Here is a 19,362-nt window from a genome sequence, read left to right as displayed (position 1 = left end):
GGCTGGGGAAGTTATCTTCAGGATTTTATAAATGATGATGTCCATTTCCAGGAGAACTGAAGATGGAGTGATTTGAAAGAAACTAATTCTTTAAAGTTCATCATTCTCACTAAGCGTGATTAAACACTATATAATTTAACATTATTTGCTGATAGAAAATCAAAGCATTTGCCCCCAGCATGCTGACATTTACAGCAGTGGAGAACGTTTGCACATTTTATGCTTATAATAACAGATGAGGTATGAAATGGATTCTGATAATGCTTTGAACACTATGGAAGTCTTGTCATTTATCACAGCATATGAGCTTGCTCTGGATCCTTACTATTATTGCAATATATTTCTATACAGCAGAAGTAAAGAAAAGCTTTATTTCAATCATGGATAGTGAATCTTCAAGAGTCCAGTAAGTAGGTTCTCTTCAAGCAAGCCCCATTGTAGTGCTGATCTCATTTCTCACAGTTGGTTTTTTGGTTTATTTGTTGTCAATAAAGACTTGGCTAGACAAATAGCTGATGTGGACTGTCTGTAACTCCTTCCTGCAAAGAGAACAAATTCTCTCTTCAGATGCTCTACTGTCTTACATTTCTGTGAAACTGATATATCACAAATAACCAGTTATGTGGAATAATCTCAAGAAACTGAAAATCAGTCTAAATTTTAAATAAACGCAAGTCAAAAGCACACACAATGCCAGAATACTCCTTTTAAATAAGCTGCCTTCTAAATCAGTTATTAGGATTTAAAATATTTATTTGGTGTGTGTTCCACAAGGGCTGGACTCCTTTATTGAAAGGTGTTGGAGAGTTAGATTCCTGTGGGCTGTAAATTTTAGCTTTGGGGTTTTTTTCATCTGAGAACTAATAGCTGCAAGCACAGTTCTGGCTCTTTGATGTTTCTGGACTATATTTCCTCCTTACTGTGAAACTGAAGATTATGAAAAGGAGCAAAGGATCTCAACAGAATCCCATCATTTCTATACGTTCACTATTTTTGAGAAATCGTATTTGAATCTTTAGAACATTAACGTCTTTCAAAACAAGATCAAAAGCAAAATCATTTTAGCCCACAAGCGTGGGGCCATTCTTCACAGTCCTCCGTGCTTAACCAAGAACATACATGGATGCGTACTTTACTCATTTTACTTGTTATAAAACATGTTAGGCAGACACTTCGAGCCCTGAGTGACCTCTGAACAATGCTTGAAAGTAGTTTAAGATTTTCATTTGGAAATCTCCAGAAAGCCTTGGACATGTTCATGTTCTTCTTTTGTCATTATCCCAGTCTTGATACTTACTAGTCCATCTCCCACTCTATCCTGTGTACACGGTAACAGAATGAAGAATCTACTCCTCTTCAAATCTTGATTTAGACTGTGACATTACTGGCCACAACTTGCCTAAACACTGAAAGAGGAACGTTCAGATTGAGCATATATACACGTTTGTTCTTCCTGGCAAAAGTCTTTAGAATTAGGTGCTAATAAAATTTCAGTTGAATCCAGCCGATTTTAAATGAAGTCTATTGACCTGCCTGCAGCCTACTGATTTACATTTGTCTTTTTTTGAATAAAACCGATAAATGTACAGGTGTTCCCTACATTATCTGTCTGAGGTTAAATAGAACAATGTTAGTAAAACGGAGAGGAATACAAGCATCCAAATGGAAGGCCCCAGCTGTGTTTGGACTCCTCTTTCAATGTATTGGCTACTTATTTAAAATATTTTTCAGTGTTTTGGAATAATACATTCTTTCCATTTGAAGTTCTTTGGATGCCCAGTATCTCATGCAAGGTACGATGCTCAGGAAGACTAAAGTATCTGCTGACCCACTGGAACAGTTCATGGTACTATAAGCATAGCAGCTCTTAAGCCAATGCATTCAACTTCAGAGCCCAGCTTTGCTTTCCAGCTGGCTTCAAACTCTCGCAGGGACTGCCGGCAAATTGGAGAACAAGATCTAAACAACTGAAAGCAAAACCGAGAGCTCTGACAACTTCCTTGTCAGGGTTATCTGAAACAGCCGAAGAGATTATTTGTGGCTGTTGTGCCACCCTCATGATGAGGGCAATAAACTGCGGCAGAGAAATAGCGCCCAGTGCTGGCAGCAGTGATGTGCTAAACCGCTCCCCCTCCCCAGTCCCACACAGATCCTGACTCAGCTTTGCGGGGTTGAACCGATGGCAACGGCAAAGCAGCAGCTAATGACTTGGTTTCTGTGAAGTCCAGGTCAAAATTCAGTTTCTGTGGAGCCAAAACTTGAACTTTTAGTTATAGTGTTGATCACTTATAGAGCTCTGCTCTCCTTTGAAGAACACAATAACCGCTCAAGTTCTTTGGGCACTAACATGGAAAGAAACCTGCAAAGTATGCCTGGAGGTGGGAGCATTCTTCAGCAGCTGCACTGGGGATGGTGGATAAATAACCATCGCCTTCAATGCCTTCAGACAACAGACGACTACCCCTCTGATGTTTTTTGAAAAATAATGATTCAGACTCTATTCAATCTCAGCCTTGTTTATGTAGCTGAGAATAATCAGGTGTTATATTAAAGAGCCGGGCAGCAAGTTCTGTTCACAGTTGTCTCATGTACTGATAATTGCAGCAAGTTCCAATCACTGGCAATGTCAAAAGTACTTTATAGATCTTCAGTGTTATTTGGTCAGCTCTCTAAATCCCACCCTCTGTGATCATTATCTTCAAGAGTCTCTTGTCTCCGCGTTTATATTTTTAGTCATCAGTGCTGCTTACAAGTACCTAATCATGCCACATCCTGCCTGCAGTCACCTTACACCTAAAGCAAATAGCTCTGTACTCGCACATCACCTCAAACTGCAATCAAACAAATGAATTAAACATTGCGGCATCAGCCAACAAAGTGGCAAAATATATGCAATTCATCCTTGGGAAAAGTGGTTTGTGGGCTGAAGCACGATCCACACCTATCTCTAACATAGTTTAAAATCTGGTTTTGTATTTCTGAGATATATAAGAAAAAAGAACAAACTAGATTCCCTTTCTATCCCACCTGAATAATTCTGGATTTTAGACTGAACAGTTATTGCTGATATCAAGCAAATAAACAGCTGTAACTACAACTGTCAAAGACCACATCTCCAACACGCTGTTCTAAGACAGACGTTTCCCGCACCTTGTATTAAAAAAAAAAATGCAAACAACTTGCCTCTGTTGAGAACATAACCAATGGCTCTTCACTGATCATTGCAAGCAGCCTGGGACTGCATCTGTTACTCAGCCAATAGACCTGGTAAGTCAGCTCCTGTTCACCTCTGTGCGAAATGCCACCTTCGGTTTGTCACGTAGGTATAGCTCTGTATAGCTCAAAGCACTATTGTGTATGCAGCATCATTATTATAATAATATCAGAGACCAAAATAAAAAGTATACAGTAATTTCACAAAAAAAACCCATTAACATCAGTGTTTTATAGTCCAGGTGTATGAAATGTTGAATATCACCAGAGGATACAGTAAAAAGTGAGACCCCTGTTCTGTTGTGAAGCATTCACATTAGAACAACGGAACGTGTATCTTGACAGTATTATTAAATATGTCTTGAAATAAAAAAAGCTATCTTGGAGATCCAGTTAGGTCTAAATAACCTGTTTAGTAAATACACTTCCCCTCTTGCAAGTGAATTCATTGGAAGGCTTGCTTGCTTACTGTAGGCTTGCTTTCACTTGAAAAAAACCCAATGTTTTTAAACTCTAGATCCTACTTCCCCAAGGGATTGATAGTCTTCACTAATTTACCTCATGATCAAAGGAAAGTGCCTGTTCACTATCTTTTTAACATGAGACAGTTGATGGCCACTGCTTACCCAGGAGCACAGAAAAGATCATGCTCATTAGCAATGAATGTAGGTCCTTAACTATGGCAGCATCTGCTTTGGAGGAGGGATGGCCGCATCCTCACCCAGGAGGAGGGGTATCAGGGAAGAGCGCTATAAAGCTGCAGAGCAAGCCAGGATGGCCAGGTCTTGCCTGCTGCTGCCTTTTGTTTCTAATTGTTTCAGCTTTCTCTCTCCTCAAGGGTCAGGGATGCTTTTCCTCTATGTTGCAAACTCTCCAGGTAAATAAACCTATTGGACGGTTTTGTTATCATCTACCACACAACAGAATTAGCAGATTGTAGGTCTAGCTGTAGAGTTATTTAAGCCATGCAAAATTGGATTCTTTCTCTTAACTGAAATAACTATTTTTGGCTACAGCCTAGAAACTACTTAGAGAGGGACTGCCTTCCACTTCTTTCATCACCTGACATAGCATGGACTCCACCGCTATGGGGCTTGGAGGGGCTATTTTGCTCTCCAGCAATCTTGTCTTCATTCCCCTTCTTAACTATATGCCATTTCTGAACCTAAGCCCAGCTGTCAGGGCAAAATGCATGGTAGAATGGATTTGCAGAAGCTGTGATGAGAAAACGTGACAATAATTCTTGACTTTGAATTCAGGAATGTCTACAGGTCTTCCTGATTTTCTCAAACATAACCTGTCTGGCCCTTTTCCATATATGCTCAGTCCCCTTGCACATGCAGATAAATTTTTTATCTAGTTTTTATGATAAGCATTCCCATAGTGTGGCCTACTAGAAAGAGGAGTAGGCTCTGAAAACATCAGTTTGCCACTCACGGATGACAATAGGAAAACCATTCCTCTGCCTCTGTTTTTATCCTCTCAACAGCACAGCAAGTCATGAACATATTACATTTATTACTATAAAAACACTTCACATTTTGTAATAAAATGTATAAGAAACTGGAATAAAGGAAAATAAAGGAAATGGATCATTCAATGTAAAAACACAGCTGTGAACCGTAAAGACTTGACCTTCAGTCTTGTCACCCAAGTTCCATTCCCAGATACTGAGCAAACATTTGAGCAATCTCACACTTTGTTAACAATAATCCCAGCTATGCCTAATTCCCTTCATTTTTTACATCATGCAAAAAATCTCTGAATTGTTTTATAGCTGACAATTAATACTTTAACATTTACTTTAGCACTTAAGTGTGCTCTTGCTCTGGCTACCAGAAATCCCAGTGGCAGATCCTCTACTCAGTTTTGCCTGAGTTGCTTTGAAGTAACATCTTGAATCCTCTAGTTACAGTAATTATTATAACACACATAAGTTAAATTAGTATTTGCTAAATAGGTTATTAAACAGATCGCACATTGTGATAGATAGTAAACAGCTAAATTAATATAGCATGTATTAAAAAGGCTAAAAACGTACTTAAATCAGAACCAGTGGTAGATGCACAAGAGTTCAGATGGCTTGAATTTGAAACATAGCTAAGATTTCACCCCACATTGTGAAGAAAAACTTGGGAAATGGTCTTACTAGTCAACATTTCTATAAGAAATACCAAAGTCACCTTCATTGCATTGCAATAGGTAGTGATGATGGTGACATTTTATGGGTTTTTTTCCCTGCATCTTGTTGCCCTGAGATACTGAAAAGCATGAATGTATTATGCATATTTTGGTCTTTCTACGCCATGTACTTACTGCAACGTGATTAGTGACCTTCACATACTGTTTGTCATAATCTCCATTATTGAGATCTCCATCAACTACTAAATGTAACCAGCTGTGGGGAGGAGCATGATTTATACTTGATTGAATGCAGCAACATTATATAATAATATACAGAATGGAAGGAAGAAACTGAATTTCTAGATGCAAAAGCAGGGAAAACTTTAGAATTCTAGAACATAAATCCTTGAATTTGACTTGTTATATCTCTACTTTTGTAGATATGAAGAAGTAGACTCCACTTATCCCTGAGTTACCCTGTCAGTTCTTGTAGTCCAGTATTTGCATTCTTCTACTTCATAAACTCATTTGTCCTTTTCTTAACAGTACCAGGTCAAACCACTGCCTGCATAAAAATACGGAGCTTATTGTTCAGCGAAAACAGACTATAGACCTGATATTGTAATATGCATAAAGTCCATATATTAAAAACTGGAACTCTAGTCTTTTTCCAACGCTGTTATTCTGCAAATACCTCTAGTACCAGGAGGTAACATTTTTTTTCCAGGCAGAACTGTAATTTTTAAGTTAGTACGGTCTTTTTAAGACTTTGATAGTAAAAACTAGAGTGTGTTGTGTTGCTCTAAGTCTTGACTTCATATAGAATGGCTCCCCTTTCTATTACCTCAATAGCAAAATAACATTGCAACATCACTAGTACAATTAATCCTTATTACTGTGAAATAAAAATATTCCTTGCTGAAAGAAAGTAATTGTACGTTTCTCAGCAACTGCGTGATGCTCATGTAACACTCCTCAAATGAGACAAAACCAGGAAGATCAAGAAGTCACGTAATGACAAACCCAAACTATATATGCACTTAGGGAAAGTTGCATATTAGAGATGTTATTGCACTACCCCAGCAGGTTTGTGACTCCACACACCTGCCTCTCCTTTTGTAGTGAGCATCATGGTTAGGGATAAATAGACTTTTTATTTTCCCTATGGTAGTCTTCTCCACAAGGGCTGTGGATCCCATTTCTAAATGTTTCTTCAGAGTGTCACTGCACTCACGGACCGCCGATGGCTTCCATGGTTAAAATTGTGAGCATTATCTTCAGTCAGTTTACCATTGTCCTGCCCATGAGTTGTTACCCTACTGGGTACAAGGGGGTAATGGCCAGAGACAGGTCCTGTTGAAGAGTCCATAGCAGTAGATTCTTCCTCTGCCCACCTATTAAAGAAATAGTAGCCTTCCTCAGGTGTTTGTTTTCCGAAAGGATTTGCTTCAGAGGCAGAAAGTCCCCTACTTTCTGTGTCCCCATGAGACACAGCTGCTGCTGCTGGATGTAAAAATGGTGACACACATAAGTGGCTGATGTTTTGCTCGAGGTCATTGTTAGATGCAGGCAATACACTAGAAGTAGCTTGCTTTCTTGATCTCAATTTCTTGATTTCAAGATCCCGTTGTTCTTTAGGAAGCTTATCAAGTTGCTGCGCTTTCAGAATCAGAGATGCTCCAAAGGTTCCTTGTAGAGCAAAAATAACGAACCTGATGAACGAAGAAAAGAATGGATTGTCTTAACAATGGGTTCATTCCATCATCTGCATCACATAACACAAATCCAATGCTAATTTTCCTTTGCTCTACAGGCATCTGGTAAACACCTTATACCTGGTAGGTGAAAGTGGACTCCTGAATCTTAATGCAACATGTAACTATACATATCTTGACCTGTATAGAGTCAACTCCATTTATATAAATGCTAAATAAATGATAATAGAACCATTTGATTGCTGAACAGTACAAGATACACAAAAGTTCATGACGAGATGCAGTATCTGAGGAAATTGAGATTATTTTTACACAGCTGAAAAAGGCTAAAGAAGGGATCTTAATTTGGTAGATAACATAAGACCAGAAATTGAAAAAAACCCCTCAGTTTGTGGATTTGCTCAGGAACCAGTAAAAAAAATAAAGAGTCCTACCTGCCCTTTGCAGGACAAAGAACTTATATAACTATATACTGCATGCAGTGAGAGAGCACAAATCCTCTCTCCATGTCATGTCAGTTTTGTCTGAAAACCAAAGTCTCTTTCAAAGCATCTTTGTAATAGGATTTGACCTTTGTGTACATGGCCTCAATACACATTTTAAAACAAACACAGGGACTCTTTGAAATTGCATTAATAAAGCTGTTGTCTTCACATCCTGCTGCTAAATATATGCATAAATAAGTATAACAAGATTAAAAAGCCCCACAAGCTAGACAGACTACAGAAAGGGGTTTTAAGGCGATGGAACTCTGAGGCCTATCTGCACAAGTAGGAGTGGGTAGACACACATTTAATGTACCTGTGCTCGGGTTGACCAACCCCACAGCACATGGGAACCGTGCAGTTGCTAGTTACGCTTGGGCAGCTAAGGGCACACCTACAGCAACCCTAGGTCCGTCTGTGCAGATCTGGTGTGGATCATATTGTCCTATGTCTTTCCTCTCAAATTGTCCTCTGTAGCTTCTGTGCAAGTTGTGGGTGGACCAGACAGGAGGATAGAGAAGGGAAGGAGAACTGTGTCTCCCGTCTCATGTGCTGCTTTCACCTACTCCTGCCCTTCCCACAGCCCTGCAGGGTGCGAGACTCAATTACCTGAGGCCTCTGCAAGGCTTCCTGGCAGACCACAGCCTGCCTTCCACAGCTGGAGAAATATACCTGGTTCATATGTTGAAATCTTCCAATAGACACATCACCTTCCCTTGCCAACATGATATTTGAATCCCTTTCTTCTTCTCAGACTTGAGGGATTTAGTACCTACCACTGTGCGGTTTGTGTCCCAAAGCAAAGTTCAGAGGCAGTTTTGAGATGCAACTGCAGAGAGGATGCGCTACAAAGTACTGCCAGAGAGTGGTCCAGGAAAAGCCTGCAGGCAGGCAGGGCACAGGGGAGCCCCCCAGAGCGTCTGCAGTGTCTCAGGAATGTCACCTAGCACAGACGGCAGTAGCAAGAGGAAGAACTAAGGAGAGCAAGGATTTTAACAAAACCTCTTAGAAAGAAACCAGAATCTCAAGGCTCCTACTGATTTCTGAAGGGGATCGGGAGCAGGCAGCATAGTGAGACGAACCAACTGAAACTTAATCTTAAGTGCATTTTAACAAAGGGTGGTTTCTCCACTGCTGACACAGCTAAATCGTAGCAGAAACTGGGGGCTGGATATTCTGTGAAGACTGCCAAAAATGATCTGGAGTACCTACATGATGGAACAGTTCTCCAGCTCTGAAGATATCAAGATACAAATCTTTAAGCTCAGTATCATGCTGAGGCAGCAATGATCTTAATCTTGCTGAATTCTCAAGATGGAGATGTGAGTTCTCTAACCACGTGTTTGATGTAGCTCAGTAGAAAGCTCGGGGTCAAAAATAACACTGTGAATGAGGGCTGATAGGAAAACAAAAATCACACAGGAGCAAGACAGACTGGAAAAGGATGCCCTGCCTAGAAGACATGAGACCTTACTGAACTATGTGTTGTTTATCCTGACCTGAAGTTATATAATATAACATGAAATCACAAGAGAATCTCAACTCAAATGGGGAAATAATAATAATGTGAAGAAAAATATTATCTAGTGTCAGACAAAGTTAGGGCTCAGATTCTAATGCCTTAAAGCACTTACAGATATTAAAAATACTTTTCCAATTTTTGCAATACCGGTGTGCTGCACTACTTCATGACAATTAGGATGAGGAAACTAGCAAGACAGTCAAACAAACCAATTTTTTTCATTGTCCAAGCAGAAATAAAATTTTAAGTGGTGCAACTCAGACAAAGCACATCTGCTTAAGGAATGATTATGGTATCAAGCATCAAAATTACCATATACATATATGGGAACAGAATCATTATGTTTTTCAAATCAGATTTTTTCAGCAACCTATCAAAATGATTATCCCTCTCCAATTATTATTCAACCTCAGTTAAAGCTATCTTTAACATACCTGATTTATTGCACAGGGTAAAGCTAAGACTCTGGATGCAGAAAATTTTTTGGTATAGAAACATGTTCTTAAATTTGGCTTAGTATTGCACTGTAATGTACTAAAGAAACAATACATTTTCATAGATTCATAGATTCATAGATTGGTCCAGGCCGGAAGGGACCTTCAAAGGTCATCTAGTCCGACCTCCCCACAGTCAGCAGGGACACCCCCAACTAGACCAGGTTGCCCACGGCCTCGTCAAGCTTCACCTTGAATATCTCAAGGGAAGGGGCCTCAACCACCTCCCTGGGCAACCTGTTCCAGTGTTCCACCACCCTCATGGTAAAGAACTTTTTCTTAATATCCAATCTAAATCTCCCCTTCTCCAACTTAAAACCATTGCCCCTCGTCCTGTCACTGCAGGCCTTTGTAAACAGACCCTCCCCAGCCTTCCTGGAGGCCCCCCTCAGGTACTGGAAGGCCGCTATGAGGTCTCCCCGGAGCCTCCTTTTCTCCAAGCTGAACAACCCCAGCTCCCTCAGCCTGTCCTCATAGGAGAGGTGCTCCAGCCCCCTGATCATTTTGGTGGCCCTCCTCTGGACCCGCTCCATCAGGTCCATGTCCCTTCTATATTGAGGGCTCCAGACCTGCACACAGTACTACAGGTGAGGTCTCACGAGAGCAGAGTAAGGTGGCAGAATCACCTCTTTTGTAACTCTCAAAGCATACAGGAATATTTCAAAAGGAATATAAGACTAGAACTTTCTTTCTAGTCTTGATCAGGTCAACAACACTGCGTTTATAATAGCCAACAATTATGTAGCAGATTTGTACTGGTAAACTTTGAAGCACCCCAGAAAGGAAGGTTTTCCTGATGGGAAAACAAAATCAGTAGATATACAGTGACTTATCTAGGGCTGTATGACTGAATAAATGAATGGTTCATGAACTGGAAAGTTGAACCCAAGCATCTGACTTCCACACTGATCACCTGTCCCTGTGCAACATGTGTGCCTGACATCTCTCATATCTATAGACATCATTATTGTAATTTCACTAAAATGCCTACAAATCCACAAAATGAAAATTGAGAGGAAAAAAGTGCATCATTCAAACCTTGGCAAGAGTGCGATGATTGGGGTAATAAGGCACAGTAAGTAGAAGGTGGGGTCTGAAAGCTGTTTCTCCATAATCCAGTAGGGGTTGGTGGGAGGGTTGCAGACCACACAGGCGGCATTGTAGATCAGAGAGAAGACGAGGTAAAACACCACGCTGCCAAGCACGGTTACCAAGTGGAACAGGGTCTGTAAGCAGAATTACATGAAATGACAGTGGTGCTGGTGAGACTGACTCTGGGTATAAGACAGGAGCATAGAAAGAAGGATTAGAAAGAACGTACCCAACAACTCCATGCTACTGAAAAGTGCAGCAGGAGAAATACCTGGAAATTAACTCACAAAACAACAGTGACAGGGAATATGGTTCTTAAAGAAACATGTCCTCATATAACAACATACAAATCCTGTCCAGTGACATACAAGTCCTGTCCAATGGCACAGCAGAAGCAAATTCCATTGCCGTGCACGTGAAGGTATTATCCTGATGCTAATAATAAATTCTGGCACACTGTGAAATCTCAGTGCATCTGTTACTTTTTGTGACCCAGAATTCAGGTAAAAGACTCTGAAAGGCAATGCCAAGTCTACACAGTCTTTCTGTGTTCAGAAAAGAAAAATAGTCATGTGAACAGGACAGGTCAAACACATACCCACGTTTTCATTTCTAGAGCCTGGTGCAAGAGAATGGTCAGGAGGGAGATGGTATTGATGGGGTTTCCAAATGAAAACACATCTATGTCAGAGTCTTCATACGTCTAGAAAACAGGCAGATAGACTGTGATGAACCTGACTATTCAGAAGTGATTCTTTCTACTTTTTAAGAAGGATAGGAGAAGGAGAATATTAATGACCCCAGTACTTACCAAGTAGGGGACAAAGAAGCAAATGAGGCTCTGATAGAAGGCATCCAACATTGTAATAATAAAAGTTGACAGCTTGTATATCTGCAGGAGTTTATAGATGACAGTCATTATGATGGGACACACATCTCTAGTCTGATCTGCAGGCATAATTGCTGTCATTTTTTCTTCCATTCAGACTATTGATTATAGCTAACTGGTCTCCGTGAGTAAATGCCTCCTGAGCAGCTGATTCAGATCAAAGGGTTATCTCTGAACAGGCATTTTTCTCGTGTTAACTAAAGACAGACCTTAGGAAGATTAGGCAGTCAACTAAGGGTCTTAAAAGCTGAATGTCATGAATGTCCCATCCTTTCCCCAAGGACTCCATTCCTCGAATTCTTTTTCAAATAAAGCTCTTCCTAGTGCTACAAAATTGGTCAAAAATTGCCAAAGCAGTAACAATGACCTCTTCAAAATGGTAAATAACATATATTTCACATATATGTAAGGTCCAAGAACTCCTAAGAAAAGGGATGGAAAATCCTACAGAGAGAATCCTCAAATTCTGCACTCCCTTGCCGATGGTTTTCAAAACACCATCAAACATGATGTGATCCACCAGTGTACCTCAGTGCTAAAAATCACAGTCCAGGATAATTAAAGTAGGTATTAGGAGAAAAAGGAGGAGAGAGAAGAATTCCTAAGTATCCTGCAATTTTGTGATTTAAAACTAAGGCCACTTCAATTTTTCCTCATTAAGATTTTCATAATTTCCTATTAACAATGTTAAGGCAATTTGGGAATAAGGGCTACTCTACTGTATGTATATGCAAAACTAGGTATGTATGTGCGTATATGCGTGCTTCTCGCAAACACACAGAGATCAAACTGGTTCTCTAAACATGACAGGCAAACTGAGGTAAAAACAATGTACTTCATGCATATTTTCTGAGGGTTACAAATACTGACTTCAAAGTAAAAGAAGTAAACAAATGAAAGTTCATGCCTGGAACAGCCTAGGCACCATACTGTGTCAAAACCCTTTATGTATTAACAGGTGTAATTCTGAACCTGAGAGTTGAAAAAAATGTTGGGTTGTTTATTGATTTAAGGGTTTGCATTTTCTTGTCACTTTTTGCTGTAATCTTTTAAACAAGCTTTTCTTCTTCAGTAGGTTGAGACTGTTCAAAGCACCAAATCTGAGCAGAGTTAAATCAGGGACCAGCTAAGCTATTTTACTGTCATTCGTTACATTTCTCATCCTGTTTCATTTATTTCTCCCTGTGCCTCCACTGAGAAATTTTCTCTATATATGGTGTGTACATGCATACATACATGCACAAACACACATTTGCTCCAACATCTCTTCTTCAGATCAGAAACACCAAACACAGGGCTGATTCACTAGCACATCACTACTTACTCTAATGCAGCACCTACGTATCGAACTGGATTGCTCCATATATTCAATGGCAGAATAAACCTTCCCATTTACATCTCCTACCTATGACCAAATGCACAGGCTCACTTCCAGGAAGCAACTTCAATCATATGTTCCTTACCAGTTCTTCTGACAGCTACAATTACACCTTCTTCTAGCGGACATCATTAAATCAGAAACCACAAATGGATCATTTGGTTCCAAGTAAGTCTAAACTCTTGTCTTCCCTCTCTCCTCACAAAACCAAAAAGCTTGCGGTCGTTTGGTTTATCAAGCAGTTATTTTAGCAACCAAGACATACCTCGGAATTTTGTCCATTCTTGTACAATTCGGGCAAATCTAGAAGTGTTTCTGCAGAAACATCTTTATCCAGGACTCCAAAGAGAAGAGGGGGCATCGAGGTGAAGAAGAGATTGAAAAAAATCATCTGCCAGTAATCTATCATTGTGCTTCCTGAGAACCCACAAAAGAACTGGTACCAGAAGAGCAGGTTGACGTAGCTCTGTGGAGAAGCAAATAAAAACACAACATTGTTAGAAGCTGAACTGTGTTTCCCCACATACACAGAAGCACACCCTTCAAACTGACGTGCTTTCATTTCTCTGGGTTGTGGGAGTTGTGAAGCTGCATTTTTCCTGTGGCCTGTCCTTTACACCCTCTGTTCCATACTAATACAGCTGATCTGGACCCTTTAGTTTGCAATGCATATATGGTCTATGTCTCTCTTAGTTCCTTCCACCTATGAGGTTTACGTAGTACATTGGTTATTAACAGAGTCTCTCAAGAATACATTATTTTGGATAAAGATACTGTCAGTAGACGGCTCTGCACTTTATTCCATAAAGCAGTATATCTCAAGGGACCACTTCACACCGATCCACTACGATACAGCTTTTTAAAAGCCATCAGGTTTCTTTAAGAAAATATTAGAGAATAATTAAGTAAACTGTTCACAGCTCTGAGCACCAGATTTCAAAATCCTTTTACAAACTGGTTGTCCATGTGGAATCAAAGGCCTCCTGCTCCCTAATGGTACAGGGGAGATAATAGGACAGCAGCATCCCAGTCTGGAGAGCTCTTCTACACTGCAAATAAATATCCTTTGAACTCTGAAAGGATGTCCAACGAAGAATAAAAAAGTTCCCATTTCCACTATAAATTTTAACACTGATAACAAGTAATCCTTATTCAAAATTATTAAAAAAACCCCTCCAACAGATACTTTGAATTCTAAGTAGTCTTTCATGCTCAGAGTGTATTTCATGTCAAATGGACTTGTTTGCACAGTCTTGTAGAAACTGTATTACTATCAGGTTTTTCCACTTTACATTATTCTTCAATGCACAGCTCATTTGCATATACATTAAATTTTTAATAAAAATGCCAGATATGACTGCATCATTATTTGCAAGTGGTTCCTATCAAATTAAATGCAAAAATTCAGAGGTTTCACAGGCAACCAATTCTTAGTGTAGAGTCGTCTTCTATATTCTAGCTCTAATAATCCGCTCTTCCTTATGCAAATTTTATTTTGAGGCTCATGGGTATTATTAATAAAGTTTCTTGAACTACCATATAAAAGTTACTAAGCCTTGAGTCCTTTCTCCCTTCGGAATAATGCTCTTTCAAAATATATTTAGAATCCATATTTTCCTCAATGTTTTATGCAGCACATTACTAACAAGGATGTAGCATACTATAAACTTGCAAAGTGAAGAAACAGGAACTCTAACTTCATAAAAAGTAAGAAAGTATAACCTGCAAAAAACAAAACCAAAACAAACCCCCTCCTAGCCCTTGACTTAACCCTTGCTAGGGTGAAAACTTCCAGAATTTTAATAATCTTACCACATTTTTGTAGAAGAAGTAAATCACCATCTTTGCCAGGCGAGCATAACACCAATGTCCATGGACAAGAAGCAGTTTTTTGAGATGCTTAAACCGGGATATTGCAAAGTCACTAGCCATCACAGCCTTTGGTAAAAGGAATAGAAGTTCATTTACAAATATTTTTTCCCACCCAATATGATGAAATGTGAACATGGACATTGAAATGATTTCCTACTGTTGTATATTGTAGAAAAAAAAAAAATCACCTTGAGAAAATAGTTGGAAATTTCTATCTCTGCAGAACTCTCTACCTTAGGAGAATGAGGAAGAGGGATGTGTGGGAAAGAATTTGGAGCAGAAAACACTGAAAGAGAATCAACAAAACCTGGAAATGCTATAGTAGAGATGATTCAGAAACCAGATGCTAACCTAACACTGGACAGGCATCTGCTAATTTTCCAGGCTTATGAGCAAACACACATTTGTCCATGCATGCTAATTGTTGGCTCAAAATGCTCTTTTTTGGCTGGACCCATAATTATGAACTGCATATTAATTTATGGCAGTAATGATGCCAACTTGCATTTTTAAGATGACACTTGCATTTTTAAGATGACACTCAAGAGTATACGGCTGCTATGAAACTTATTAAGCAGCAAGAGACCACGTAACGAAAGAGGAAAAGAAATAAATTGAAGGGATACCTGCATGCCTTCTTGACCAGATATTCCAATTCCAACATCAGCTGCTTGAATCATACTTACATCATTTGCACCATCACCTAGAATAGACAGGAGGGAACAATAAAGGTGCAAGAAAGGATACTTAATACAAAATGCCTCTATCAAAACAAGAAAAAAACCTCAGCCATACTGATAAACAAAGACTATTCTGTACCACAATACACCTTAATTAGGGTAACAGATACTCAGCATCGAGCAATCATGACCTCTAGGCTCTGATCTTGGTTGGAACATCCTCCTTCCCAGGAGACCTGTATCCATCAGGGCTAAGCCCAACATTGGGACCAGCTGGGTGGTGGCATGGACACCCCAATACCATCTACTTCTGCATTGTTTTGTATGTTTCTACTTGGTGAACTCCATATGCTCAGCAACATGCTTTGCAGCACCCTACTTCACTGAATTCTCCAAACTATATGATAAATTTTATTGCAGTTGACAATGTAACAAGCCAATTTCAGGAGTTACTCCGCTCATTTCAACTTGCAGCAATATGTTAAATACATAACCAAATTTCCATGGAAAGAACAGCCATGGTTGTTGCCTGCAATGTGGAGATTGTGAATAAGGTTAGCTGGTAAAGCAAAACGAAGCGGAAGGCTGAAAGCTTGTATTTTTAAACTCTAAGGTAAAGAAATTTTAAAATACATCAGACACTTCCTTTTTTGTTTGGTCCACAGAGGTGTATTTTTTAGTTTTAAGTCATAAAAATCAATTCTGCAAGGGTTTTAGTGGGATCACTTACCAAAAGTGGAGCAGAAACTCAAAGCGTTTCACATTATTTGGAGGAAAAGAGCAAATGAGTCAGTGCTTAATACCACTTTGGGGATAACTCTGTTTTCACCAGTTGGGAAAATCTGACAGGAAAAAGGCTTTATGAAAAGACAAAACAGTGACTACTATTGACTGTTTTCCACGCCCAAAGCGAGGGCATCCTGGAGGGAATGCATACACATGTTTGTACTGGTGTGCATGAAAGGGACTGCTCGGAGATTCTGAATTTGAAGTGCCTTCATCTTGTTTAAATGGGGGCCAGACTTGCTCAGTGAAAGTTGAAGAAGGACTTTCATATGTTTTTTGATCAGGAAAGACTTTTCAATGCTATTTTTCCACTATCTATCTGAGGCACAAGAAATACCTGATAAAATATATTCCATACATTTCCGTAACTCATAAAGAACCTGCTTCCCATTTGTCCCATGAAATTCAGAGTGGAGGTACCTATTGACAGGGTCATCACTTTAAGCTGCCTCCGGATGAGCTTGACCACCATGCTCTTCTGAAGAGGGGTGGAACGGCAGCACAGCACTGAGCGGCAGTGCTTCGTCAGCGCCAGGAACTTCTCCTCCAGGCCCCCCTGGAAGATGATGTTCAGTGTCTGTCCATCAATCACCAGTCCAAACTCGGGACTGGGGGCCTCAGAGGCTGAGAAAGATGTTGGGATAATGCCAAAAATTTTCCTCCGTGGTTTTTCAACCTCATAATTCTTCCTCACCTCTTCCAAGGTTAAATTCAAGAGAGATTCACAAGTTTCCTGTGAGAAAACACAAGTGGTTCTAGAAATAGTTATCTCCATCTCCCTTTCCAGCACAGCACCTTACAAAGTGTATGTTTGTATAATCATGCCAGTGGGTTTAAGTCTATCAGATAAACATTAGGGAAAACTGACTGAAAAACGCAATGATTCATCAGATTGGAGATTATTTCAATGACGTCATCAAATCCTTCAGTGAAAACGCTGTGCATCTTATCAGCTAGTTAACTGTAGTAAGGAATTATTTTAAAAGAAAAGAAAATAATCTTTACATCAGGAGGACATATTTGTATTTGCAATGCTGAGATTTCAGAATTTTTTTTTAAAATTCATTTCTTTCTAAAGTAGATTTTAAAAATCTAGTTCTGATATGAATGATGTGAGATATTGCAACAATTTTCTTCCCTCAGAAATAAACTACAGTAGAGAAACAAGAGGTTCAGATTTTCAAAATTACCCAGGAGCTTTCACAGTTTGGCCCTTTCTAGGTCACAAATCAAGTGTGTTTCACAGTTAGGGACAGAAATAAAGCTTCATATTGCCCAGCACTGTGCCTCAAACACAAAGAAAGAATAGCAAATTCCTGCATAGCAAATCTGCCTTGTTTTGGACCAAAGTCCCCTTGTAGATGCAAACAACTGGAACTGCCTTAGTATCAAACACAAACAGATTTAAGCGGAGCACTTTTACCTCTCCCATACAGATGTCCTAAACTGGTACATCACTATCAGAGAAAACCCAGAATGATCTACAAGTTATTTTGCTGCCTGTGAGTACTAATAGTCGTCCTTCTGTGGCATGGCACTGAATACCTGAGGAGCTAATCACTCCTTTTTCTACCTTTTTTATCAGCTTTATTGAGTGATGATTCAGTTCTAAAATGTTATTTTCACTTTATGTTGCATAAGGTACATGTGTAGGATGTTTGCAAGATTTAAATTACACTTAAGTGGGAGGTTCTGGAATCAAATGTACCTCTGACATCTAATAAAAAGCTGCATCTAGCCTGCACACTGAAAACCTCTAAAAAAATACTGAAGCAGCATCATCTTTCTGTGACCAAACCAAAAATTGTAGTGGAAATTCCTGGTTTGCCTTGACTTGCCTTTTAAAATGAATCCCCCAAACTACGTACTTGCGTTGCTTCTTCCTGGAAGATATTTAATTTTCAGTGTTTGAATAAACTGCTGGGCTCAGGGGGGACAGAGAGTGCCTTCCCACTGAAGCCAGTTAAAGGGTTAACTTTGGCAAAATTAATGGGTTAAACACTTTGTATGTATTATCCCCCACTGCTGCCATTGGGAAACTCTTTCAGAACCAGTGTCCTCGGTTTCATTTTGAACGGGAGGGAACTAAATCAGATTGTGGAGAAACGCCAGTGCCCACTGAGCCACACGTAATCGCACAAGCACCCACACATGCCCAGCTTGTGCCCGAGCCTGCATGAAGAGCCCTACACCATGCTACAGGTAAGCACAGGTGCCTGTGTTTCCTGGAGCCAGGGTGGTCCCGCCTGTAGCATCACTTCTCTGACAGAAACCATCTTCTAATTTCCATCCTAAATATATTCATTCTGCCTTCCGTTAAAAGCAGATATGCGTATCAAATGAAATTACACATTGAAGCAAGGAATGTATTCCGTGCCAAATTCCGTATCATCTTTGCGTGTTTCCCTATTTCTGTGACATTAAAAGAGAGAGACATTTGCATAGGATTTTATTCTTGTTTGGAGAGCTACTAACTGCAGACAAAAGCAGTTAGAAAGTAGGCCATCTAACCACACTGTACAATTGCCTATCACAAGAAAAACAGTCAGTATTTTAACTACATTTAATCAGTCCTCACAATAGCTTTATAGAGAAAGGCAAGCTTGTATCTGTAACACCCGTTTTGCAGGGAGAAAAGCTGAGGCAACCAAGACCAGTGAGTTGCCTTGTGGCAGACAGAAGCCCTGCTCTCCCTCCTCGTCCTCCTGTCTACCCATGGAAAGGCTGGTCCCACGATAACTCCTGTTACCACAAGTGCCACAAGGGTATGCTGCATGAAAGGACAGAGCCGTACGCCAGGAAAAGGGCTGCAGCTGCTGCCTGGGGCACCTCAGGGACATCCAGGGCTATAGAGAAGAGGTCACTAGCAGAGAAATAAAAAAGGCAGCACACCTGGCACTTTGGACCCTGGTTTTGGGCTTTAAAAATGCTCAGGGCTGACCTCTCCTTAGTAAATAGGTCTGGTTTAGCCTTAATGCCTGAACTCGCTCTCAAACCCATCTCACAAAGCCATCTGTCTCACCAGGATGCCCAGAGAGATGGGACACTAGAGTGTGCACAGCGGTAGCCATTCTGCTTTCCAAATGCAAGGCATGATTTTCCTGGTACCCTA

At 40.0% G+C, this 19,362-nt stretch overlaps 1 protein-coding gene across 1 annotated transcript in view; it reads right to left on the bottom strand.

Annotated features, from left to right (window-relative positions):
• Nucleotides 1-6,550: 6,550 nt before the first annotated feature.
• The window catches only part of ATP10B (ATPase phospholipid transporting 10B (putative)), a 51,048-nt gene continuing 38,236 nt past the window's right edge, over nucleotides 6,551-19,362 (bottom strand). The window contains exons 14-21 of the mRNA XM_074156358.1: nucleotides 16,671-16,983; nucleotides 15,411-15,487; nucleotides 14,725-14,850; nucleotides 13,178-13,378; nucleotides 11,457-11,537; nucleotides 11,244-11,348; nucleotides 10,592-10,779; nucleotides 6,551-7,049 (exon numbers count right to left, since the gene is read on the bottom strand). Coding sequence (XP_074012459.1) covers nucleotides 6,551-7,049; nucleotides 10,592-10,779; nucleotides 11,244-11,348; nucleotides 11,457-11,537; nucleotides 13,178-13,378; nucleotides 14,725-14,850; nucleotides 15,411-15,487; nucleotides 16,671-16,983 — 1,590 coding nt within the window. The remainder of the gene's footprint in view (nucleotides 7,050-10,591; nucleotides 10,780-11,243; nucleotides 11,349-11,456; nucleotides 11,538-13,177; nucleotides 13,379-14,724; nucleotides 14,851-15,410; nucleotides 15,488-16,670; nucleotides 16,984-19,362) is intronic.

Source organism: Numenius arquata, chromosome 11, assembly GCF_964106895.1.
Source record: "Numenius arquata chromosome 11, bNumArq3.hap1.1, whole genome shotgun sequence".
Lineage (NCBI taxonomy): Eukaryota > Metazoa > Chordata > Aves > Charadriiformes > Scolopacidae > Numenius > Numenius arquata.
This window is presented reverse-complemented; position numbering and strand designations above follow the sequence as displayed.